This window comes from Equus przewalskii, chromosome 32, assembly GCF_037783145.1.
Source record: "Equus przewalskii isolate Varuska chromosome 32, EquPr2, whole genome shotgun sequence".
NCBI lineage: Eukaryota > Metazoa > Chordata > Mammalia > Perissodactyla > Equidae > Equus > Equus przewalskii.
The window spans coordinates 21,946,264-21,973,379 of NC_091862.1; the positions used below are offsets into that span (position 1 = coordinate 21,946,264).

At 44.5% G+C, this 27,116-nt stretch overlaps 1 protein-coding gene across 6 annotated transcripts in view; it reads right to left on the reverse strand.

Moving 5' to 3' along the window:
* The window catches only part of STX11 (syntaxin 11), an 82,372-nt gene that overhangs the window by 26,018 nt on the left and 29,238 nt on the right, over positions 1 to 27,116 (reverse strand). Inside the window, exons 1-2 of one of the 6 annotated variants that reach the window (XM_008522177.2) lie at positions 17,126 to 17,346; positions 16,808 to 16,995 (exon numbers count right to left, since the gene is read on the reverse strand). In XM_008522177.2, coding sequence (XP_008520399.2) covers positions 16,808 to 16,880 — 73 coding nt within the window. In that variant the 5' untranslated portion in view covers positions 16,881 to 16,995; positions 17,126 to 17,346. Of the gene's footprint in view, positions 1 to 6,335; positions 6,568 to 7,199; positions 7,343 to 16,807; positions 16,996 to 17,125; positions 17,347 to 27,116 lie in introns of those variants that run through there. The other 5 variants (XM_008522179.2, XM_070602768.1, XM_070602769.1 and 2 more) reach the window with 5 other exon arrangements.

The window sequence follows — 27,116 nt, forward strand, 5'->3', positions numbered from 1 at the left end:
GGCAGAGACAGCCTGAGCAAAGGCACGGAGCACTGAAGGTATGGAAATGCAGCGGGTGGGTGTTGCAGGAGTGGACAAAACATATCAGAATCTCCTAGTTATCAGGTCAATCTGTAGGTGACTAATATTTTCTACAATGACCTCACTCAAAGTCGGTAGGTTTAAAAGTGCTTTTCCTTTTGAAGAAACACAATTATTCCCTAGCTCAATGAATTAGAGAATACATTTTCCCGTCATAACTCTCTCGCTCATCCTACTGGATGGTTATTTAAAGTTTGAAGACAGCACCTCAAAGCTTCATGTGGCGGAAGATTTCCCGGGACCTGCTTATTCTCCAGACAGTGTACTGACGGCTACAAACTGATGGATTCCCCTCCACCTCCAAGGATTCAAGGAACTCAGCATCTCTCATCCGACTATCTCAGCCAGTGAAAGGCCAAGCCAGAATCTCTCTCTCCGCAATCTTGGTCAGAAGCCAGCCAAGGAATGTGGGCCGGCCTCTCTGTTGGCCACACCAAGAATGTGCTATTCAAGACAAAGGAAGGATGTCTCCATGACGAGACTGCTGGGACTGAGGCTCAGGTGTTCCTCTGCTGTCCCACGGTTCCCAGCCCTTCTTGCTAATTTGAAAAATCCCAACAGGCATGGTCACCATTGAGAGCATTAATGGTTTAGGGCGATGGTTCTTAATCTATAGCATATATCAAAGTCATCTGGGGAAAATTTGTTGAAAATGTCAATTCATGGGCTCCACTCCTAAAGATTCTGGTCTAACGGATCTTGAATGTGGGGCTGGACTTTCCTTTCTGTTTTCTTTTTTGCTTTTGTTGCTGTTTGTTTGTTCGTTTTTGGGGGGAGGTTACTTTTAAATATCCCAGGTCATTCTGATGCTTCCACAGAATTCTACAGGCTAAACATTGAGATTCAGTAGACTGGTTTGGGACCTTTCAAAGCTTTAGAGGGAAAAGAGAGGAGAGGCGAGAGAGAAGAGAGAGAAAATGGAGCTTGAAACTACCACACTGCTTACCTCTTAACACCGTCAAAGCCCAGAATGAGGGCAAAGCCCCGTGCGCCATCCTTTGCTCTGGAGAGCCGCGGGCTCTGTTAGCCTTCTCCATGAGGCACCACCACTCCGCTCGCCCTGGCCTACCCCCACCTGGCTCTTCTGCTCCTGATCTCCCTAGGGCTAAGGCATTGTCTTCTCGCTGTCTGGTCAGCTATTCTAAATCCTTAAGGGCCTTGGACAAAATGCCAACTTTCTGGGCTCCACTCGGCAGGGTGATGGTCTGGATCAGAAAGATACAGGAAAGACCGCTGCAGTGGAGAATGTTCTGTTCTACACAAAAGCAGTGGGTGATGGGATAATGAGATCCCCTTCAGACCAGGGCCCTCGTGCCCCCAGCTGCCAGGAGTGTTCGCTGCTGAAGGCTCCCAGCACCAGGAACTGCCCTTGACTGAAGGGAGCTGCTTGGCCTAAGGTTACGCCTTCTGCCTGGGTGCAGCCCACATGCAGTGACAGCTGATGCAGGACACACGCTGACCAGCTCCCTTGCTTCTAGGTGGCAGAACAATTCTGAAGGGCCATCCCATCTCCAAAGTTCCCTGCTGCTGTTCCCCACTGTCGTTCACGCACCGCAGATCAATTTCTCCCTCTGCGGAATCCTGCTGCGCTCTCTCCCCGCCAAGCGTGGTTCCCAGAGCACCCCCGAGAAACCTCCTGGACGCAGATCTCAGAGTCTGTTTCCAGGGAACATGACCCGGTCAAGTCCTGACAGCACGGTGCAGTGGGACTCCCACCTTACTTCCTGGGTAATCTTGGGTGGCGACTTTATCTCCCCAAGCGTCTCCCTCTTCATCTACAGAATTCGAAGACAGAGAACAACGACGACAATAATACTACTTCTTCTTTCTGTTCTGCAGGCTTTTATGAGAATTAAAAGGGAAATTATATGTGAAAGTACTTTGCAAATGATAAAGAGCTATACAATACTGTCAGCTAAAACCACTATCTGTCGGTTTCCCATGCAGAGATCAGGGAGAGGAGTCAAGGCAGAGGGACACCTGCTCATAGTATACAATTCGGCTACACACCATGTCCCACTTTATCTCCCATCAACAGATCTGTGCCGCTCATCAACACAGCCAGGCACACACTAGTACATGAGGAAACCAGGAGGCGAGAGGTGCATTGGTGCAATCCTGAAACTGAAACAGAAGACAGAACGACTCTTGTCACTCTGTTTCCATAGGAAGAGAGCAACAAAGCAATTTCCACTACTCTGTGAAGACGGAATTCACACTATTACCCAATGAGTTATGCAATGAGTAATGGAACATGATTTTACATCTCTGAGCCAGAGAAACAAGTAAAATAGTTGGGTATACACAATGGGGAATACTATTCTAGGCAAATTAGTATTTTCTGTATTACCTTGATACTGCATCCACTGAAAAGAAAAAACAGCACACAAATTAAGTTGAAAACATTTAATTAGCTCAAGAAGGATAACTGGAAACGAGCAATTCTACAACTCTGCTTCCTATTAAAAATCACCAACTTATTGAGCCTGAGGAAGAACCTGAACGAGATAACACAATGTTTGGTATCTACAGACTCAGAAGGAGTGGCCAATGAAGGACTTTCTCAGACAGATGGTTTCATTATCAGCAGAAGTCAGAGAATGGTCGGAACTGGAAGTAGGCCTAGACACCTACCAGAACGCCCAAGTCCAGAAAGTCTCTGCTCTCAGGGAAACCACAGGCTGGAGGAGGCGAGACAAACCCACGCAAAATATTAACCAAACCCTCCCCTTTCTCATTATCTGAGCAGTGAGTGAATTACAGACAGGTAAAGAGGAATTCAGACCAAGGGGCAGACAGGTGGGCTGGATCACCCCGGAAGGCTTTGTGTCAGTCTGTCTCATATGATGGGAAGCTATAAATATCTTGATTTCCTCTTAAATCTGAGAAAATTCTGAATGAAACATTTTCTTCATGCTTGGAGAACACATTTTGAAACTTCACATTTTAGACATTTGAACATATGAAAACTTCAAACTCAAGATGCGTTTGCTGATTCGTTTTAGGTATAACATTAATTCAGTGTTTGTAATCCTTAAACGGTCCAAAGTAGAGGCCTCTGAGGAAAAGATAATTCGATCCTGCTTGCTGAGCAAAAATCAGAGTATTAATCCAAGTCGGGGCAGGCCGAATTAGGAAACGAAGAGAATCGTGAAGAGTTGGGGCCAGATTGGAGGGTAGTGAGGTTGTTAGTCAAAAATGCCTTTCTCAGGACCAAAGGAATCTACGTGGATGCCACAAAAGAAAGCAGGGCCTAAACCCAGGAAACGGGAGTCCTTTTGCCTAGTTAGAATCAAGAGGACAGGAGACACAGCGGCAGCTTCACTCAGTAAGATTCCGGAAGTTAGAGGAGGAGCGGCAGGTAGGGACCTGCTTCAGCTAGAACCAGAACAAGCCAGGCCCCGAGGGCAGGCCCCAGCCCAGCGCCTGCAGCTGTGATGTACCTGCCTGCATTCGCCAGGGATCCCTCCACGCCAAACCCTGCTCTGTAGATTAGCACCCCTAGCCAGCCCTTCTGCTTCCCCACAGGAAGGACAGCACAGATTTTAGCAACAGAACATCGAGTGCATCTCAGAGTCACAAAAGGCTGAAGATTCAGTGCTCGGGAAGGGTGGTCACCAGGACAGCGTGAGGACACAGCTGTTGAAGCTCTGGAGCCTTCAGACACTGAGCGCCTCCGCGAACATGTTTAAATGTTCTGATTATTCTGGGTTTATTCCCAGATCAACCGGGCAGATCCTGGGGTGGGGGGGGTGGAGAGGTGTGCTATGCAGCACAGCAGGGCCACGGGGAGCCCATCTCACACGCTGGGCTATTCCTGGACAAGCAAGGATTACTGGGATCAGGGCAGTGACTCCAATTCGCATTTACTGCGATGTCCAAGACATCATTCCCGGAGACAGCATCTCATGGCAGTGAGGTTCAGAAAGGAAGCTCTGGAGCCGGGCGCTTGGGACCAATTCTCGGCTCTGTCAGTCACTAACATGCACTTTCTTCACCCGTCAAAAGCAGTCCATTACCGCACTTACGTCACAGGACTGCAGCGAGGAGTAAGACTGAGCTCACATAAGGAGCCCGGAAGAGTGCCTGGTACTAAGAAGCACTCAGTAAATTTTAGCTATTATTATTATGCATTCATTCAAAAATTTTTAATGAGCACTGAGTATGTGTCAACCACCGTGTGAGGTCCTCATCATCGTTCAGCGCAAACCTACTCTTGCACTTGGGTTCCCATCCCAGTCATTAACCAGAACTGTGGGAGTCATCCTGGCTCCTCCCTCTCCCTCACTCCCACTTCTAACGAGGTGGCCAGGTTCCGCCTCTAAACATCTGTCAGCTGCTTCCTCTTTTCTCACTATCACTGCCTGACTCGAGCCGTCCTGAACTTCTCTTCTCAAACTTTGCAGTAATCTCCTCTGTCGCCCTAAGGCTAATGTTGCTCCCATCCAATCCAGTCTCCATCTTGATTCTAAACTATCTTTCGAAAACACATATCTGACAACATCATTCACTTGCTCAAAGTCCTCTGTAGGATAAACTCACAGCTCCTGCCGGCCCCCGGGCCTTTGTGACCTGGCCGGCTATCTCCCCAGCCCTCACCCGGTGTCCACACTACACAGGCTGGAGTTCCCTGACCACAATGCTGATCCTTCTGCTGGGTCTCCGTATCTCCATCTGCCTGACAACTCCCCCTCTTACGTTAAGGTTCATTATTTAATCAAGAAATACCTCCTGACACTTATCTTGAGTAAAGCCTGTGCCAAGTTCAGGGAGTACAAGGATGAAAAACACACTCAATCCTTTCTTTCTCATAAAAAAGTAACTTTGAGGCTCTCGAGGGAGAAACAAAGTGTGGACCCTAAGGTAAACTTTTCTCAAATTTAGCAGTGTCCCTCACTAGTTGGATAGCTTATGGAATTGGAGAAATTTGGCATCAAGTTCAAAAACACCTCAGCAGAAAACTGATAAATCCCAGAAAACTGTAACTCAGTGGATTTACTCATTTTAACTCACACAGATAAAGTATGCTAGAAAAGATTTATTTGAACTATAAAAAAAGGACCAGAAAGTTGCTTCAATGTGGTCGTATAAAGTTGTAAGCCATGAACCAGTCACTCTATTTTTTAAAAGGTGACAAAAAGTGCCTGTGATTATCCAGGGGTAATAAAAGGCTGGATTTATTTTTACATGGTTATTAAATAATATGAAATATCGTCAGACACTTTAAAAATCATGCCTTTCTAATTAATATATTTTTAAATCACTTATTGATTGAAACGCTTACTGAATAAGCACCACAGGCTGCCTCCGAACACATGGAGATGATTAAACTCAAAACTTTCCTCGTTCTTCCAGTGACAATCACCCAGTTCATTCAAAATCCCAGATTGCAGAAATGTCAGTCACATTGGGACAGAAACCCTATTCTGGGCATAGATTTGTCATAGCGCTCATCTCCGTCTACTGGATATTGCAGTGGATTCGCCCACCTTCTAACAAGTCTTTGTGGCCCTTGTGGGCAGGATCCTGTCCTACTCATGGCTGTATAACCAGAGCTCAGTGCAGAGCCTGACACAGGAGGTGCCTGATAACTATGCACTGGGCTGCACTGAGCTTAGCTCAGCTCGAGCAGAGACGCTGTCCCCGTCTCTACTGTCTGTTGAGATGGCTACAGCTAGGAGCCAACACTCAGCTGCCATGGGGCCTATCAGCTTAAATATGGAAACTTCTTAGCTCCAACTGGTATCCACCTTCGTCAAAAATTTTCATGTGATTTTAGCACTAATTTACTAAAGACAAAGCATCTGAAATATTTTGATTAAGAGTGACATACAGTCACCATGTAAAATGATGTATTTCTACCATACCATACCAGCGAAAGTAATAAGAAACCGGTTATTGAGTAATAAAATTAATTTTCTCCTAGGCCTCTGTGGCAAAGCACATGATTTTAATGGTTATCTTCCATCAGCCTAGTGACTCCCGCTGGTATGTTGTACCATCAGACGCTTTAGGAAACTGAAAACTTGAACTGTGAGTTCCTATATGACGCGCCCCAGTTGGGCAGTGCACGCATCTCACATCCTAATTCAAATACAGACGGAGCAAACCTCACTTTTCAAAAGCGCACTAAACTCTCACAATTCAGAGAGCAGCCCGGTGACTCATTTTTGGATCCCTGCGTGGAAATAGCAACTCCTCCCTTTGCTGAGAAACGGCTTGAACAAGCGAGCGAGAACCACAGGAAGTCTTACAGGTCTCGCCTAGCGTCAGCGGAGTGCAGAATTCCCTCGCAGGGAGGTGTGGGTCTCGTGAGCGCTGCCACCCAGGCTCGTCGCCATTCTCCTAAAAAAGAGGCTTACGTGGGCTTGGCAGGACCTGCTTCAAGGAGGCATCAATTCTGCCGTCTCTCCCGGCTCCCGAGTCATACCGCCCAGTTCTAGTCAAGAAGAAGCACCCATTCTGGTGTTTTTGAGAAAGCGCAACCTAATAGGAAGTGAAGAGGTGATCAAACCGAAGAAATGCCCCCTCCCCCCATTAAAAATAATTTTGTTTAACCTTCACTCATTTGTGGAAGATAAAGAAAGAAACACAGATTGGCGGCTGCCAGAGAAGAAGGGGTTGGGGGAGGGCGAAAGAGGTAAAGGGGCACATTTGTAGGGTGACAGACGGAAACTAGACTTTTGGTGGTGAACGCGATGCAGTCTACACATCAGCTGAAATATAATAATGTACGCCTGAAATTTACACAATATAAACCAACGTGACCTCAATAAAGCAATTTTTTTCAAAAACCTTCAGCCTTTCGATCTAAAACAAAAGTAGCCTGAAGTGGATACTGTAAAAGGGAAGTCTGTCCACAGGTATTTTTGGAATAATTGCCAGAAGTCCTGATCCGCAGCCCTTGCCCCCTGCAGGGGAGAAGTCACTCGCTCTAAACGACCACCCCGACGCCGCGTTCCCGAAGGCGCCGAGCCGCGGCAGGACCCCCGGGGGACCCGGAATCCGCGGCAGGCAGCCCCCCAGCCCCCGCGCGCACGAGCCCCCCGGCCGCCATCCCCGCAGATCCCGCGCACCGCCCGGCGGAGGGAAAAGAGACACAAGGAGAGGAAACGAACCGGCACCGGGACCCGGCGTGCGAGCCCAGAAGCCCCTCTCCCGCGCTGGGCGCCGCGACGCCGAAGGAAACCTGCCGCTCGGCTCCCGCAGCCGCAGCTGGGCTTCTCCCGGGCCGAGCTCCGCGCCTCCCTCCCCGGCCCGCGCCGCCCCTCCCCTCCACTCCCATCCACTCCCCGCCCCGCCCCTCCATTCCCCTCCACTCCCCGCCCCTCCCCGCCTCCCCCCTCCCCTCCATTCCCCTCCACTCCCCGCCCCTCCCCGCCTCCCCCCTCCCCTCCATTCCCCTCCACTCCCCGCCCCTCCCCGCCTCGCCCCTCCCCTCCATTCCCCTCCACTCCCCGCCCCTCTCCCCCCTCCCCGCCTCCGCCCTCCCCTCCATTCCCCTCCACTCCCCGCCCCTCCCCGCCTCTCTCCTCCCCTCCATTCCCCTCCACTCCCCGCCCCTCCCCGCCTCTCCCCTCCCCTCCCTTACCCTCCACTCCCCGCCCCTCCCCGCCTCCCCCCTCCCCTCCATTCCCCTCCACTCCCCGCCCCTCCCCGCCTCCCCCCTCCCCTCCATTCCCCTCCACTCCCCGCCCCTCCCCGCCTCCCCCCTCCCCTCCATTCCCCTCCACTCCCCGCCCCTCCCCGCCTCGCCCCTCCCCTCCATTCCCCTCCACTCCCCGCCCCTCCCCGCCTCCCCCCTCCCCTCCATTCCCCTCCACTCCCCGCCCCTCTCCCCCTCCCCGCCTCCGCCCTCCCCTCCATTCCCCTCCACTCCCCGCCCCTCCCCGCCTCTCTCCTCCCCTCCATTCCCCTCCACTCCCCGCCCCTCCCCGCCTCTCCCCTCCCCTCCCTTACCCTCCACTCCCCGCCCCTCCCCGCCTCCCCCCTCCCCTCCATTCCCCTCCACTCCCCGCCCCTCCCCGCCTCCCCCCTCCCCTCCATTCCCCTCCACTCCCCGCCCCTCTCCCCCCTCCCCGCCTTCCCCTCCCCGCCCCTCCCCGCCTCCCCCCTCCCCTCCATTCCCCTTCCCTCCCCGCCTCTCCCCTCCCCTCCCCTCCCCGGGCCCGTCCACGTGCTCGGAGGTGGGGGGGCGGGGCGCGGCCCTGGCGCTTCCCCTCCCCGCCGCCCTTTTCCGCCCGCAGCGCCGCGGGCAGGCCGGGAGGCGCTGGACTTTCCCCGGGGATCCCCGCTGCGCTGGGGACCGTCGCCGGCCCGCGAGTTTCCCGCGGCAGGGATGCGCGCAACCGGTTCTGAGTGTGGGTGTGACCGTGAGCGGCGGCGGCCGGCCCAGCACCTGCGGAGACCCTGGAGGCGGCGGGCAGGGGCGCTTCGGGTCACACTGAGGCCGAGCGCCGCCTTCCCGGAACCCACCCGGTCTCAGCCCTCTGTAGTGAAGCTTGACACAGCAGCGATCACTCGTTCATTCACCACCAGTGGAGCTGCCACGCGAGTGCTGAGGGTCCCACCGTGGTCACACGTACCGCCCAAACTGCCCTCGAGGACCTGGCGCTCCAGTGGGGAAAGGGTAACAGATAAAGTGTAGAGTGTGTGAGGTGGTGGTAAGTATCTTGAAAAATAAGGCTGAGGCTTAAAAGTTAGGAAGTGCTCAAAAAAAGGAAAAAAGCCCTACATCGATGGGGGATGTGAAAGATGCAGACCAACTGAAAGAGCGCCCAGGGGCCAAAGCTGGGACAATCTGAGCAGCAAAATTAGAGAGGATTAGATTACAACCCAAAGTAAAAAAGAAAAATCCATGGTCCATAATGGTATAAATAAATGGTCGGATAAATAAATAAATGGTGAAGAGATGTCTCCCCTGCAGAAGAATTCCTAATAATTTGTGTAGATACTGCACCTTCAAGAAAGAGAAGCTTCTTCCCACTCCTTAAGCATGGGCTCCTCATAGTGACTTTCTCCCAAAAAGTACGGTATGAAAAGGGGGAAAAAGAGTGACTTTACAATGGAGACAGCTGATAAACACTAGCTGAGCCGGATGGCCAAGGTCAACATTAACAGTCCTAAAGCATGCTGATAGTGTGTGCTCTTCGTGTGACGTGATGAAAATGGCAGGTTACCTTTGTGGTCTTCCTCCGAAAACCCGTAACCCCAGCCTTACCATGAGAAAACCATCAGACAAATTGCAATAGTGGGACCGCCTGCAAAGTACCTGACCAGTCCTCCTCAAAGCTGTCAATGTCATCAAAAACAAGGAAAGTCTGAAAAACTGCCACAGCCCACAGGAGCCTGAGGAGACATGACAACTAAAGGCAATGTGGTGTCTTGGGTGGGATCCTGGGACAGAAAAAGGCCACTAAGTAAAAGCTAAGGACATCTGAATAAAGTAAGGACTTTCGTTGGTAATAAAGCATCAAGACTGGTTCGTTGGTTGTGATGATGTACCATATTAATGTAGGATGGCAATAATAAGGGAAAATGAGAATGGGGCTTGTGGGAAGTCTCTACCTTATCCTTGCAGTTCTTATGTAAATCTAAAACCATTCTAAAGAGTAAAATTTGTGTAAAAAATAAAGCAAAATAAAAAGGATGAAGGGTGCTATAATGAAGTTTAAAAAAAGGTTTATTGCAAAGATCTCTGAGATAAGAAGACAGTTGAGAGTGGAAACAATGTGGATGTTTGGGTTGAGACCATTTCCAGCAGAGGGATCTGCAGGTGTAAAGGCCCTGAGGCAGGAGCATGCTTGGCTTCTTGGAGTCCTGTCAGTGTGGATGGGACAGAGTGAGTGGAGAAGACTGACAGGTGGTGTGGCTAGGACTGGGGAGCAGAGCGGCTAGGGCCTTGGTAGTTGTGATAGTTTTTAAATTTTACTTTGAGAAGGGAAGACATTAAAGAATTTTTAGCAGAGAAGTGATAAGATGGAGCTTTTTTTTTTAGTCCACTGTTGTGTTGAGGTCAGATTAGGGGACAAGGCTGGGATCAGGCCAACCACTTAGGAAGCTGATGGTTAATTTTCTGTGTCAGCTTAACTGGTCCTCGAGGTGCCCAGGTACTTAGTTAAGCATCATTATTTTGGGTGTGTCTGTGAGGGTGTTTCTGGATGAGATTGACATTTGAATCCTGGAATGAGTAAGGCAGATTGCCCTCCCCACTGTGCGTGGACCTCCTCCAGTCTGGTGAAAGCCTGAATAGAACAAAAGGGGAGAATTTGTTCTCTCTGGGCCTGTCTTCAAGCTGGGACATCAGTTTTCTCCAGGCTTCGGACTCATCTTCAAACTAGAACTTAGACCATTTGCTCTCCTGCTTCTTCGGCCTCTGGGCTCAGCCTGGAATTGTATCACCAGCTTTCCTGGGGCTCTAGCTTGCCAACTGCACACCTTGCGATTTCTCAGCCTCCATAATCGTATGAGCCAATTCGTTATAATAAACCAGTCTCCACCCCTCCCATCCCCCCCCCCCCCCCCCCCGTCTGTCTGTCTCTCCAGCCTATTGATTCTGTTTCTCTGGAGCACCCTGAATGATACAATGCTATAGCAGCGAGCTGGTGAGAAGTGGGTACGTTCTGGATACGTTCACAAGGAGGGGCTGACAGGACTGGCTGATTCATTGGATGGAAGGCGTGAGTGAGAAAGAGGGGTCAAGGTTTTTACTTGGAGCAACTAGAAGAAAAGAGGTTCCTTATGCTGAGATGGGGAAGACTGCCTGAGAAGCCAGCTGTGGGGGTGAGGGAGAGAGGGGAGGATTGCTGGGGATTAAGAGTTCCCCTTTGGACACGAAGTTTGGAGTTGTCAGGTTGTCAAGAAGGCGGTTGGAGAGATGAGCCTGGGATACTGATATCAATTTGGAAGTCTTCAGCATGTAGATGCTGTGCAGATGGAGTTTAGATGTCTGAAGACTGAGTCCTGGGGCACTCCAAAATTCAGAGATCAGGAGAACGAAGAATCAAGAAAGAAGTATGAGAAGGAATACCAGGGAGACAGGAGGTAAACTAACAAAGCATGGTGTTCCAGGGCCAAATGAAAAAATGTTGCAAGAATCATCAACTCTGTCAAATGCTGCTAAAGTGGGTAAAATTAGGATTGAAGACTGAGCAGTGGGCTTGGCCATATGGAGGTCAACAGCAAAGTTGAGAAGGGGAGTTTTGGTGGTGTGTGGTGACCAACACATGCTTGGAGTGAGACAAGAGAATACAAAGAGAGTAAACAGAAACAGAGAAATGGAGCCATAGCTGGAAGGAAACGTATGGTCAAGGGAGAGGTTTGTTTTCAATTAGAAGATATCCATATTTGTATGCTCACGAGCATGAGCCAAAAGGGAAGGAAAAGGTGATGATGCAGGAGAGAAAAGGGATAATTGCCGGAGCAGCGTTCTGAAACAGATGAGCAGGGATGGGATCCAATGCACACATGGGAAGTTGGGATTAAATAGAAGAAGATGGGCTTCTTCTCTGGTGACAGGAGGGGAGGCAGGATGTATGGGCACAGATGCTGGTGAATGTGGAAGCGGGAACATGTTTTATCAATAAAGAAGCAAGGTCATCAGCTGAGAGGAGTAGAGAGGAAGTTTGAGGAGAGAGGAGAGAGTATGAAATAGCGTCTAGGGACAATGAGAGAGTAAATGGATTTTGAAAATTTAGCCAGATTGTTGGGTGGCACTCAGAGTTCATCTGAAGTCAGGGATCGTGAATATAAAGGGAGGCCAGTCAGTAGAGTTGTGTCTTCTCACAGCTTCATTTGCCTACTCGGGTGCAAATAAAACTAGGCAGAGGTCCAGATAGAACCAGAGTCTGCAGTTGTCAAGTGAATATGATGGAGGAGAGAGGGACAAGAGGGTTGAGGGTCTACGAAATGGAAGGATTATAAAGGAGGACCGCGGCATCTGAACGGAGTAGGGAGAGCAGAGAGGAGGTGAATGATGGTGTTGAGGTAAAGACAAAGGTGTTAGGTTAATAGGTTGGAAGCTCCTGGGCGCCAAGAAATCGCTGCAGTCTTGAGGCTAGGGAGGTTCAGCTGGGAAAATACAAGTTGGTTTTCAGGGAGTAAGATCTTTGAGACTTGGATCATGAAGGGACGCAAATATTGATAATAGCAAAGTCTGTACTGACCAGAGTTCTCTTGATCTGCCCACCCCCGGCTAGGCTACCAGATAGGCCTTCTTTGTTCCATATACTTGTCCAGAGAGATTGGGTCTCATCTCCAGTCTGGATTTTTGAGCAATAAGGACTGATAAGAACCTTAGGATAAAGCCCAGAAAAAACAGGGCAAGAACTTGGAGAGCAACAGACCTGCCGTGTAAAGCTTGTCCCCTGTAGGCATCATCTGGTATACTACTGCCACCCCTAATTTTCAGGGCTCATACACCCATTGAATCCCAGGGTTGGAAGGTCTTCTAGCCCAGCCACCTCTCTCAGGTGCAACTTCTTCATAGCCCTCCTCTAAATAGTTATTTTATATCCCCACAACATGTAATAATCACCAACGACCATTTCTCTTTTCCATGCTAGTTTGTGAACCTCTTGAAGACATGTGTTTAACCCCTTTTTTCATTGTGATAAAATATATATGACATAAAATTTGCCATTGGAACCATTTTAAAGTGTAAAGTTGAGTGACATTAAGTACATTCACATTATTGTGCAACCATCACCATTCATTTCCAGAACTTTCTCATCTTCCCCAACTGAAACTATACCCATTAAACACTACTTCCCCATTCCTCTTCCCCCCAGCCCCTGGAAACCACCGTTCTACCTTCTGTCTCTATGAGTTTGACTACTCTGGATACCTCATATAAATGGAATCACACAATATAGGTCCTTTTGTGACTTGCTTATTTCACTTAACATAATGGCTTTAAGATTTATCCATGTTGCAGCATGTGTCAGAATGTCCTTCTTTTTTAAGGCTGAATAATATTCCTCCTTCAGTCCTTGCTTTCATTTTTTGGGTGTATACCCAGAAGTGGAATCGCTGGATCATAGGGTAATTCTATGTGTGATTTTTTTGTGGTATCATCATATCGTTTCCCACAGTGGCTGTACCATTTTACATTCCTACCAGCAATGCAAAAGGGTTCCTAATTTCTCCACCTCCTCACCAACACTTGTTACTTTCATATAACCCATCTTTGATTTCCTCTCTGTTGGAGACCCTGCTAGGCCCTTGATGTTGTACTAGTCAGTGAATAGCTGTTGTTAACTCTGCCAAGAAGGGAAATGAGGTTAAGTGAGTCAATTTATGCCCAGCAAGCCCCACTTAGCACATCTTGTTCTAGAACTGCACTGCCCATTACTGTAGCCACACGTGGCTATTTGCATTTAAATTAATTAAAATTAAATGAAGTTTTAAATTCAGTTCCTCAGTTTCGTTAGTGACACTCCAAGTACGTAATAGCCACCATAACTAGTGGCTATTAGTGTGCGATATGTTGGGCAGTGCAGAATAGAACATTGCCACTGTTGCAGACAGTTCTTTGGTTACCAAATTTGGACAGCGCTTTCTAGATCCTGGTAGCCACCTCTGCTTTGTCTCACACATCATATTTGGATATGCTTTTCCAGAAATGGACAGCTTACAATTTAAGATAAAGATCCTTCTTTCAGGAGCGAGGAAATATGCTGCCGAAAAAGTCCATGGCTCTTTGGCACGTAAATGGCTGCTCTGAGAGTTCTCACACTGTTATGTTGAAACGTTATATTTGGACTGTCAGTGAGCATGTGGTTGTACTGCTCTTGACGATCACCTTTATGAACACAAATTTACTAAGCCATTACAATTTTTCTCTACATCTTTCGAAACACTTAGCTACTAAACCATGCATTTCGAAGCATATTCTCAGGTTCCCAGTGGAGATTATGTCTCTTCCACTCCCTACCTTTGCCCGAAGCCCACCCAGCACGATACCTAGGACGTTGAAGACTCTCAGTAAATATTTGTTGAATGTTGAGTGAATGAATTACCAAAGTAAGCCCTGAGCTGAATTTGGGGGAGCGCAGTGCACTGAGATAGCACTTTTAGAGGGTGGCACCCACGTGTAATAAGATTTAGGGATATGTAGCCAGCACTGATATAGTTTTAAAAGATTTTTTTTTTTTTTACAGAACATGGATTTTAAGCTATCTTCTTTTCTCCCATTGTTCAAAAAGTAGCTTGAAACTTAATTCCTATAAGGATCTTGTCTAGTGCATGTTTATAAAGCTTTACTCTGTTTTATAAATGCTTGCCACCACTGGATATAGCAACAAGGAAAAAGAAAGTCTAGATTTTTCTAATGTCAGCATGCGTGCACATATCTTCTGTTTGCCCCTTCAGATCCATTTTCTACCACCCTCCATCCTGCTCTGACCCTGGGAGTTTGATCTGAATGAATTATTCTAATGGGCTCCTGTGTTCTTTGGCTTCCCTTGGGCTTGGCCAGTTGAGAACTCCAGCAGGAGATGAGGTCAGGGAATTTATTCCAAACAGAAGGGCTGTCTCTGTCCCTTCACAGGTCACCATCCCTCTAAGGTGGTCTGCTCTATAGGACTCCCTCTCCTTGCTGGTCCTGGACACCTCTCCCTACTCATGATGCTCAAGCCTGTGGGATGACAGCCCAGCTCCCCGCCCCACCTACACCTTTATCATAGTACCATTATTTATAAACTTTCCTTGAATTATCCTCATTTGAATGTGCCATCTGTTTCACAATGGGACTGTAACTGATACAGCATCCTTTATTAGTAGCTAGAGCATAGTGTCCAAACCTCCAGTCCTTAAAAAATGTTCCCTGATGACATTATCATCTCCTCATTTCAATTGACTGGCTAGCTTTATGAAGAATCCATTTGTATGTCACATAATATAAATTTTTCTCCAGTACACTCAGACTAGAAATATACTCTCAAATTCACAGGCAAATCTTTTTGCATACAGCTTCTCTACATAAAATGTAAATTATAGAAATATATAAACAAGACTTTATAAGTAAATAGGTTAATTTTTATGGTTTTAAATATTTCAGTATCTAATAACTTTAAATTACTTCCAGCTATGTGAGGAAACCTGTGATTCAGTACTGCAAACAAGCCATCATTACTCAATATACACGGCTTACCAGAGAACACAGTTTCTAACTCTTTCCCATACACTGAATCTTTGTGTCTCCCCAAATTCATGTTGAAACCTAATCGCCAGTGTGATGGTACTAGAAGGTAGGGACTTGGGCAGTGGTTAGCTCGTGATAATGGAGCCTTATGAATGGGATTAGAGCCCTCATAACAGGGACCCCAGAGAGCTCTCTCACCCCTTTTGCCACGTGAGGATGCAGCAAGAAGACAGCCATCCATGAACCAGGAAGCAGGCTCTCACCAGACCCCAAATCTGTCAGCACCCTGATCTGAGACTTCCCAGCCTCCAGAACTGTGAGAAATAAATTTCTTTTGTTTATAAGCCACACATTCTGGAGTATTTTTGTTATACCATATAACCTAAACAAACTAAGACACCCTTGAAACTCAAGATTCAAATGTACAACTACTAGCAAACGTCGGATAATTAAAAACTGTACACCCCATAATGCCAATACCTGTATGAAAGATAACCAGTACTACTGGTCGGCTACAATGTGCCAAGCACTATGGTAACGTTTTCATATATGATCTTGTTCAGTTCTCATCACAAATTTTTGAAGTGTGCACAACTCAACCCCAATTAGCAGAGGAGGAAATGAGCCTGGAAGTCTGCTGTCCATTGTCCCTGCACCAACGAGCAAAGGGCCCTGGATTCAAATCCTAGCATCCGACACAGACGTCTGTGTTCTTAACCATCAATAAAGAATCCAAGAACAACATCGAAGACCACAGAAGAGCCAAAAGATAAGAGCTTCTCAAAGCAAATCATTTCTTCAGCCTGTTACCTGCACTCAAAATCTAAGTAAGCCTAGAAAAATTACTAAGAAAAGAAAGAAAGAAAGGAAAGAAGGCAATAGATAACTCATAGAAAACCAAATTTCGTGTTGTTTAGTAAGCTTATTTTTCTGTGGATAGTACACAAGGAGGGGTAGGAAATGAGGGGTGGAAATTGTACTATTTTGGTATTAGTTAAATTTTATCTCCGTTTACAATTCCTGAAATGACAACGTCGTATTTTTGTTCTAACACAAATTGCAATTAAAACTTTCCTCTAATATGTTGGCATACTTGTTGTAAGAGGCCTGAAGTTTGGCATGTACTAGCTGCTCCATGCTTACAAATAGAACATTCTCTGTGAACAAGAACAGACTGAAAAATCTGGTCTAGAGCTAACATAAGTGATCTGCTTAATAGCTCTGAATAATTTTTCTGCAGCTGAGATTTTGCATAACAAGTTGCAAAAGTATTTTTAGAGAGACTGTTACTCAATTGTCACTTCTGGTAAACCCCTTTTTACACCATCACACTGTCCTGCGGAACTGATAAAAGTGAAAGAGAAAAGCATAAACAGAATGTGACAAATAAGCAGTGCTTTTTCCAGATAATGGTTTGGTCATAAGCCTTGAGATACTGGTTTTGAATCTGAATAATTAAATCAATTCTCAGCAAGTGTAATTTTCACAAATAGACTAAACCTTTTTACATCCATATTTTGTTCGTTTAGATGAATTTGTGCTATCCATTTAGAAACTGTATATTTCTACACGAAAAAGCCTTACTTTGGATCTGAGACGTGATTTTCTTCTCCTTTTCCTCCTCTTCATCCATCTCGGCTGCTTGCTGCAGCTCCATTGTCCTTATTCGTCTTACTTTCCCTTTAGCACCCTTCAGATGGATGATTCCTTCCTCGAAGATGGTTTAGAATTTCTGTGAGTTCATGGACCACAGCCACCGTCCCTCTGTGACCCTAAAGAAAATGCAGAAGTACAATATAGGCACCACAAAAACAAACATGTTTCAAATGATGAATTTGTTCCAAGGTGAGCTCACTAAAGTGATATAGTAAAAACAGATTGAAGTCTGAGCAGGGAACTCACAGATTAAACAGACAGCCTTTCCTTGAAAATGATGATGACTGTCTGGTTGAGAACACCATGGAGGAGCTGCCCGACGTTCCTCTCGGTCCACAGCTCCTCACCTTACTATGTGCCAGGTGTGAGGAGGAATCTGGGGCCGGAGCCGACATGGCCTTGCATCACCAGCTCTGAGTGTTGAAAGCAGGGCACTCCCGCTGATTTCTTTAAAGCCTCTTTTCTACAAGTTGGTGATGGGTAAAGATGAATTATGAAACAGGAACTTTTGCCACACTCTACATCCTTAGTCACAAAGAAACGTTCACAAAATAAATGTCCATGTGCAAATCAGAATTCATAATTGATTACAATGCAAACATGAGTGAGGGACAAAATCTATTCACACCTTCTTTCAGGGTCCTCGTATATCAACTCTCCAACTTAAGCAAGGAGTGGACCCCCTTCAAGGAAAAAGAAGACATGGCACCCAGTGTTGACAGATTATTTCTATTCTAATGTTACCTAAATATAATATAAATACTATGTTACTTGCATAAACATGATATAAATTCCTTATGGCTGCAGACTCTAGAAAATCCAAACCAGGGGCCAGCCTAGTGGCATGGTGGTTAACTTTACATGCTCTGCTTTCGCAGCTCAGGGTTCGTCGATTTGGATCCTACATACCCTCATCAAGCCATGCTGTGGTGGTGTCCGACATACAAAATAGAGGAAGATTGGCACAGATGTTAGTTTGGTGACAATCTTCCTGAAGCAAAAAGAGGAAGACTGGCAACAGATGTTAGCTCAGGGCCAGTCTTCCTCACCAAAAAAAAGATGAAGAAGAAGAAAGAAAAATCCAAACCAGTCTACATGTTAAAAGTATAAAATTAATAATAGTAAGATAAACAGCATTGATATAATGTTGTTTTGATGAAGTGAAACCAAAATTGTTCTAGAAGTAGCATGTTCATTGGGGTATTTTGTATTTCACTTGTTATCTGTATGATTCTCTTTATTCTGAAGATAATAGACACTCATTTGGGTCCTGCTTATCATCATTGCTATGATTTTTCTTTTTAAACTATACATTCATCTTGAATTGTCAATCCATGAATTTTTTTCAGCTTTATTGAGGTATTATTGACAAATAAACTTGTATTTAAAGTGTGCATTGTGCTGATTTGATATGTGTATACATTGTGAAAAGATTCCTACTCTCTAGCTAGTTAACATATCCACCACTTCCCATATTTACCTTTTCTTCTTTTTTTGGTGAGAACATTTGAGTGTTACTCTGTTAGCAAATTTCAACTATACAATACAGTGATATCAACTGTAGTCACCATGTTACGTTAGATCCTCAGACCTTATTCTTCTTATAGCTAAACATTAGTACTCTTGTACCAACCTTCCCTATTTCCCCACCCTCAGCCCCTGGCAATCACTTTTCAACTCTTTTTCTATGAGTTTGACTTTTTTTTTTCTTTTTTTAGATTTCGCATGTAAGTGATACCACACAGTATTTGTCTTTGTCTGGTCTATTTCACTTAGCATAATACCCTCAAGTTCCATCTATGTTGTTGCAATTGGCAAGATTTCTTTCTTTCTCATGGCTGAATAATATTTCATCGTATACCTGTTGACCATCTGTATGCCTTCTTTGGAGAAATGTCTATTCAGTTCCTCTGCCCATTTTTTTTTTTTAAGATTTTTTTAATTTTTTATTTTTTTCCATTTTCTCCCCAAAGCCCCCTGGTACATAATTGTATATTCTTAGTGGTGGGTCCTTCTAGTTGTGGCATGTGGGAAGCCGCCTCAGCGTGGTTTGATGAGCAGTGCCATGTCCTCACCCAGGATTCGAACTGACAAAACACTGAGCTGCCTGCAGCAGAGCACATGAACTTAACCACTCGGCCATGGGGCCAGCCCCCTCCTCTGCCCATTTTTTAATCTGATTGGGTTTTTTTTTGCTATTCAGTTGTGTGAGTTCTTAATATATTTTGGATATTAGCCCCTTATCAGATACATGATTTGCAAATATTTTCTTCTATTCCATAGGTTGCCATTTCGCTTGGCTGATGGTTTCCTCTGCTGAACAAAAGCTTTTTATTTGATGTAGTCTCACGCGTTTATTTTTACTTTTGTTGACTTTGCTTTTCATGTCAAATCCAAAATATCATTGCCAAGACTGATGTCAAGGAGCTAACCCCCTACGTTTCCTTCCAGTGGTTTTATGACTTCAAGCCCTGTGTCTAAGTCTTTAATCCACTTCGAGTTGATTTGGGGCATGGTGTAAGATAGGGGTCCAATATCTTTTGCCTGTGGCTGTCCAGTTTTCCCAACACCATTTATTGAAGAGACTGTCCTTTCCCCCATTGTACATTCTTGACTCTTTTATCACAAATTAATTGACCATATACACGTGCATTTATTCCTGGACTGTCTATTCTGCTCCATTGATATACGCATCTTTTTTTATGCCAGTCCCATATGTTTTGATTACTATAGCTTTGTAACAGAGTTTGAAATCAGGAAACGTGATGCTTTCAGCTTTGTTCTTTCTCAAGATTGCATTAGCTATTTGGGGTCTTTGTGGTTCTATACAGATTTTAGAGTTATTTGGCCTATTTCTGTGAAAAACATCATTGGGATTTTGATAAGGATTGCACTGAATCTGCAGATTGCTTTGGGCAGTCTGGACATTTTGACAATATTAATTCTTTCAATCCATGAACATAAAATATTATTGCATTTAGTTGTGTCACCTTCAATTTCTTTCATCAATGTCTTATAGTTTTTAGTGAAGAGATCTTTCACCTCCTTGGTTAAATTTGTTCCTAGATATACTATTCTTTTTGATGCAATTGTAAATAGGATTGTTTTGTTAATTTCTCTTTCTAGTAGTTTGTTATTAGTGTATAGAAATGCAACTGATTTTTGTATTTTGACTTTCTACCCTACAACTTTACTGAATTCGCTTATTAGTTCCAAAAGTTCTTTAGTGGAGTCTTTAGGGTTTTCTATATATATAGTATCATATCATCTGCAAATAGTGACAGTTTTACTTCTTCTTTTTCAGTTTGGATGCCTTTTAGTTCTTTTTTGCATAATTGCTCTGGCTAGGACTTCCTGTACCACGTTCAATAAAAGTAATGAGAGTGTGCATCCTTGTCTTGTTCTTGATCTTAGAGGAAAAGCTTTCAGCTTTTCATCATTGAATATGATGTTAGCTGTGGATTTGCCATATATGGTCTTTATTATGTTAAGCTACGTTTCCTCTAAACTCATGTCGTTGACAGTTTTTATTATGAAAGAATGTTGCGTTTTATCAAATGATTTTCTGCCACAAGACGGTCTTATGATTTTCATCCTTCACTTTGTTAAAGTGGTGCGTGACGTTGATTTGCAGATGTTCAACCATATTTGCGTCCCTAGAATAAATCCCACTTGATCACAGTGCATGAATTTTTAATATTTTGTTGAATTTGGTTTGCTAATACTTTATTAGGGATTTTTGCACCTATATTCATCAGGGATTTGGCCTGTAATTTTCTTTTCTTGTAGTGTCTTTGTCTGGTTTCCATATCAGGGTAATGCTGGCCTTGTAAAATAAGTTTGGAAGTGTTCACTTCTATTTTTGGGAAGAGTCTGAGAAGGATAGTATTAATCCTTGTTTAAATGTTTGGTAGAATTCACCAGTGAAGCCATCTAGTCCTGGACTCTTGTTTGTTGGGAGTTTTCTTTTTTTTTTGTTACTGATTCACTCTCCTTAGTAGCAATCTATCTATTCAGATTTTCTATTTCTTCATGATTCAGTCTTGGTAGGTTGTATGTTTCTAGGAATTTATCCATTTTTTTCTAGATTGTCTAATTTGTTGGTATAGGATTGTTCATAGTAGTCTCTTATAATCCTTTGTATTTTTGTGGTATCGATTGTAACGTCTCCTCTTTCATTTCTGATTTCATTTATTTGAGTCCTCTCTTTTTCTTGGTGGATCTAGCTAAAGATTTGTCAATTTTGTTTATCTTTTTAAAAAGCCAGCTCTTAGTTTCATTGATTTTTTTCTATTGTCTTTTTAGTCTCTACTTCATTTATTTCCACTTTGACGTTTGTTTTCTCCTAGCTTTGGACTTTCTACTGACTTTGGCCTTAGTTTGTTCTTCTTCTTCTAGTTCTTTGAGGTGTAAAGTTAGGTTGTTTATTTGAGCTCTTTCTTTTCTTAGAGTAGGTATTTCTTGCCGTGATCCTCCCTCTTTGAACTGCTTTTGCTGCATCCCATAAGTTTGGCATGTTGGGCTTCCATTTTTATTTGTTTCAAGATATTTTTTGATTTCTCTTTTGACTTATTCTTTGACCCATTAGTTGTTCAGTAGCATGTTGTTTAATCTCCACATATCTGTGAATTTTCTGGTTTTCTTTCTGTAATTGATTTCTAGTTTCATACCATTCTAGTTGGAAAAGATGCTTGCTACAATCTCAATATTCTTAAACTTATTAAGACTTGTTTTGTGGCTTAATATAGGACCTATCCTGGAGAATGTCCCATGTGTACTTAAGAAGAATGTGTATTCTACTTCTGTTGGATGGAAAGTTCTGTAGATGTCTGTTAAATCCATCTGGTCTAACATGTAGTTTAAGTCCAATGTTGCCTTATTAGTTTGCTGTCTGGATGATCTATCCATCATTGAAAGTGAGATATTGAAATTCCCTTCTATTATTGTATTGCTGTCTATTTCTCTCTTGAGTTCTGTTAATGGTTACTTTGTATATTTAGGCACTCCTATGTTGGGTACATAAATATTTACAAATGTAATATCCTCTTGTTGGACTGACTCCTTTGTCATTATACAATGACCTTCCTTGTCTTTTATTACAGTCTTTGGCTTAAAATCTATTTTATCTTGTATAAGTATAACTCCCCTGCTTTCTTTTGGTCTCCATTTGCATGGAATATCTTTTTCCATCCCTTCACTTTCAGTCTGTGTGTGTCTGTAATGTAAGTGCCTGATAATTAGCTTTTTTGATTTCAATGTAAGTTCCTGACATTAAGCTTTTGATTGCTGAGGTATCATTTCAAAGACATCCATCTCAAATAAATGCATTGCCGACTACACAGCTAGATAAAGAGCCATTCCACCTGACCCAGGAAGTGTCTCTTTTAGAAAGCCCCAGGTGTCCTAGATAACTGATGGTTTGAGTGACCCTGCTTTTCTCTTTCTGTACTTTAATTCCCACTCTTATATTTTAAATTCACCAACAAAGAGTGAACCTGTGAAACCATAGGCATTCCACCCTTGACTCCAACAAAGGTAGAACCCAAGGTCCTCTCTCTCTGTCTCTCTACTCATGACCTCACTCTATGGCCTAAGGCATGCTGTCTATCCTCTAGAAACTATGAATAATAAATCCTTTTTTTCAAGTTCCTTAGTCATTGTTGAGGTGTGTCTTGCAATCATAATAAGAACCACAAGGACTGGTTCAGCCACAACATTGTCTCTAGTAAGGGAAATGTCGTTGAGGGCTCACCACAAGTCATATGGGCCCGGGTGAGGTCCCCAGGCATTCTTAGCTGATAGCATCACTATTGATAGGCTGAAACTGACACAAAACAGTGTCCTTAAGGCTGAAGTGAATTTGTGAAGTAGGCCACATATATTTGCGTCTTGGTTTTTTATCCATTTAGCCACTCTAGGTCTTTTGGTATGAGAATTTAGTCCATTCACATTTAAAGTAATTATTCATAGATATGGACTTACTATTGCCATTTTGTTATTTGTTTTCTGGCTGCTTTTTAATTCCTTTGTTGTCTTCTTCTTCTCTTTGTCTCCACCTGTGGGATTTGATGATTTCCTGTAGTAGTATGCTTAGATTCATTTTTCTTATCTTTTGTGTATTTATTAAAGGTTTTTGCTTTGTGGTTACCATGAGGCTTATATAAAACATCTTATATTCAGAACAGTCTATTTTAAGCTGATAACAACTTGAGTTTGAATGAATGCTAAAGCTCTATATTGTTACTGTCCCCCTATGTTTTATGCTTTGTTGTCATAATTTACATTTTTTACCTTGTGTATCCATTTACAAATTATTGTAGTTCTAGTTATTCTTACTACATTTGTCTTTTAACCTTCATACTAGCTTAATAAGTGATTTACTCACCATTACAACATTGGAGTATTCTGAATTAACTCTATTTACCTTTATCAGTGAGATTTATGTTTTCCAACTAGCATCCTTTTGTTTGAGCTTGAAGAAGCCCTTTAACAACTTGTTGTAAGGCCAGTCTAGGGGTGATGAACTCCTTCAGCTTTTGCTTGTCTGAAAAACTCTCTCTCTTTCAATTCTGAAGGAAAACTTTGCCCAGTAGAGTCGTCTTGGTTGGCAAGTTTTTTTCTTTCAGTATTTTGAATATATTGAATATATCAGGCCATTCCCTACTGGCCTGCAAAGTGTCTGCTGATATTCTTAGGGGGGTTACACACAAGTGTAACAAGCTGTTTTTCCCCTGCTGCTTTTAAGATTCTCTCCATGTCTTTAACTTCTGACAATTTAATTATAATGTGTCTCAGTGTGGGCCTCTGGATTCAGCCCAGGCCCAGCTCTTGATTGTCTCGCTACTGACGCTGGGTACCTGAGGGTTACTGTGAATATTCACTAAGAACAGGATTGCCCTTCAACCTTGTTCCCAACACAGACACAGATGAAAAGAAGTTAATCTTAATTTGCTGTTTCCTTGTTTAATGTGAGAGGTGACTCAAGGGTCACAAGGATTTGTGAGCTTGTTTTGCAGAAGAAAAAGAATATGGCCACCAGATAACCAGTTTCCAGCTGCCAGTTGCCCAAGGGCTTATCTGGAGTGAAAGAAACACACACTTCCCCTTCGTTTCTCTGAAACTCCTCCTCTAAAGCCCTTAGCACTGTATAAAAACCCTGCTTTAGGGGCTGGCCTGGTGGCACAGCAGTTAAGTGCGCACTTTTCACTTTGGCATTCTGGAGTTCACTGGTTCGGATCCCTGGTGCAGACACAGCGCCGCTTGGCAAGCCATGCTGTGGTAGGCATCCCACATAGAAAGTGGAGGAAGATGGGCACGGATGTTAGCTCAGGGCCAGTCTTCCCCAGCAAAAAGAGGAGGATCGGCAGTAGTTAGCTCAGGGCTAATCTTCCTCAAAAAATTTTTAAAAAACACCCTGCTTTCTTGTTTTGTTAAGGTGGATTTGGGAAAGCCTATCCTCCCGCCTTCCCATTTGGGCCAATTTGAATAAAGCTTTCACCATCTCCAAGCACTGGTGTCTTGGTGATTGGCTCATTGCACCTCAGGCACATGGACTTGAGGTTAAGAGGCTTGGTATCACTGCTTTGTTTGTTCTTAGAGGCTCCCAATAGCTGAGGGTGCACCAAGACCTGTCAGTGTCCCAAAGGGGAAGATTTCAGTTAGCACCTTCCTGCAGGCTCCTTGGAAGCCTAGTGCTTAAGCAGCAGCTTTTAAGATATGCAAATAGACCTCTTTCAGGGAAAGGCTGATAGATGGGCATTTTTGTCTGCCCCATCTGTGCTGAACCCTGGGATGGATAGCTGATTAAGAAGTGTTTCTTTGGGGGCTGGCCCCGTGGCCCAGTGGTTAAGTTCGCGCACTCTGCTGCAGGCGGCCCAGTGTTTCGTTAGTTCGAATCCTGGGCGCGGACATGGTACTGCTCATCAGACCACGCTGAGGCAGCGTCCCACATGGCACAACTAGAAGAACCCACAACGAAGAATACACAACTATGTACTGGGGGGCTTTGGGGAGAAAAAGGAAAAAATAAAATCTTTAAAAAAAAAAAAAGAAGTGTTTCTTTGCTACAAGCCTGTGGGACCTGGACCTCAAGTTCTGCTGGCCACTACAGCCAGGAGATTGAGGGGTGCATCCCCTGGGTAGCAGCCACAAAAGCCAGGGCATCAGGTATTTTCACGAGTTCTTTCCAGAGAGACACTAGGGACGTGGAGCTGGTCAGAAGGAGAATGTGGAGATGGTAACCACAGGCTGCCATGGTCTATTGGGAGGATCACAGTTGGCCCCTAAAGGTATTTTAAATTAGGAGCCTGACCCTCAGGATGCAGCTTTTAAAATATGCAAATAGACCTCTTTCAGGGAAACCTGGGGGATGGGTGTTTCTGACTGTTGCCTCTGTGCCAAACCCTGAGGGGACAGCCCCAGGGTGAGTCCTTGCTAGCCTGTTAAGAACTCTTTCTTTGTTTGCTCTAGTCTTGTGGGTCTTTTGGACACAAGCCCCATTAGCTTACAGAGCTAGGTGTTTTGGGGGCCCGGCCCTCTTGTGGAAGTCTAAAAGATGGGGTACTAAAAGATGGGGTACTTAGATGTGGGGTCCAAACCCTTTGCTCCTCAGGTAGAAGCTGGGAGTTGTGAGTTCCATCCCAATCGTACGTCACTGTGCTGTGGGAGGGTGAGGTTTATGGCGAGAGTGTGTCTCAGCTTTCCCTCCCTCTTTGGATGTGGACTTTTTCTTGTTTGTCTGACATATAGGAGTCACTCAGCTAGTTTCTGGATTTCTTTCAGAGGGAATTGTTCCATGTGGAGCTGTACATTCCATGTGTCCATGGGAGGGGTTGAGTTCAGGAGCCATCTTGGAGCAGATGATCTTGGACTCCCATCAATCCATGATCTTAATGAGTCAATCAATTTAAAACTCTCCCTATAATAAAATGTCAAAATATAAGTTTAATTTAATGAAAATGTCTTTACTGAATATTTATGATCATATTTAGCACTGATGAATTGAGCTACTGTGTGTGATGCATCTCCTCTCAAATGCAAAGGTGGTAAGTGTGGAGGCACACATTCTTTTGGGTTAGATGTGCCTGCCCTACCTAGGGCTGTTTTATCACTCAGCTCTCCTACCACGTTTCTTTAGTGCTACAGATCACCGTGACATCATCTGAGGTTTACTTGGAGTAAGGCTTTGATTTGTTGCTGCACACCTGTCAACTATATGCAAATGGTGTGACTACATCGTTATGAAGTTGAGTACGCAGATGATCCTGAATCATAATTTTTTTTATCTTCCTCATCAAAATGAAAATTCAAACAATTTTGTAGAACAGTTAGACTCCTGAGAACATCAATAGTTTGAGAAACACTGAGCTAATATATAGTTGTGCTGTACAGAAGAGCATGGTATAGAGGAAAGAAGACTAAATCAGTTGTCTGAATTCTTAGCCTGGTGTTCCAGGCTGACCATAGTCTGATCCCAATTCATCTGTCTCAAAGGCAGGACGTCCTAGTGGCCAGGAACGCTAGCTCTGGAACCAGACCGCTCAAGTTTGTATCCTGCTGATGTGAAAATGACTGCCAGATCCCCCTTCCAGGATGGACTTGCAGCGCAACTACTGGGAGAGCAATCAGAAGGCAGCCTCCAGCCATCAGTGCGTTCAGGGTCTGCCTCGGGTGCAGAGAGCTGATTTACTTGAGGTTATACCTTCCCCAGGCAGCCCGTGTCCTGTGCCAGGGCATAAAGCCGGGACAACTCGGCTCTGTGCAGGACACTCTGATGAACAGTGCTGCTCCAGAGCTCCCCACCAGGTTGGTCAAAGCTTCATCACACCTGCATTGTAGGTTGACTTCTTTTTATGCCCAAGTTTGCTTCCAATATCTTCCTTTGATGAGTGTTGGTCTCTAATAAATATCTTGCACCCCAAACTCTATCTCAGCAAATGCTTCAGAGAACTCAGTCTGCAACGCCACTCCACAACTTTTTGGTTGTTTGACTTTGGCCAAGTTAACTAACCTTAACTAACCCCTGTGCCTCGGTTTCCTGATCTGTAAAATGGAAATATTAACATCACATTTCATTTAATACAAGACATCTTTGATGTTAAAAGGCACCTCTATTTCATGTGCCATTAAGAAAGAAAAAAAAACCTGCACAAAGAGGGTTCTACCCGAAGACCTCCATTCAAAGCTGATATAATGGTAAAGAAGAAATAAATCCACCATACAGAAAAGGACAATAAAA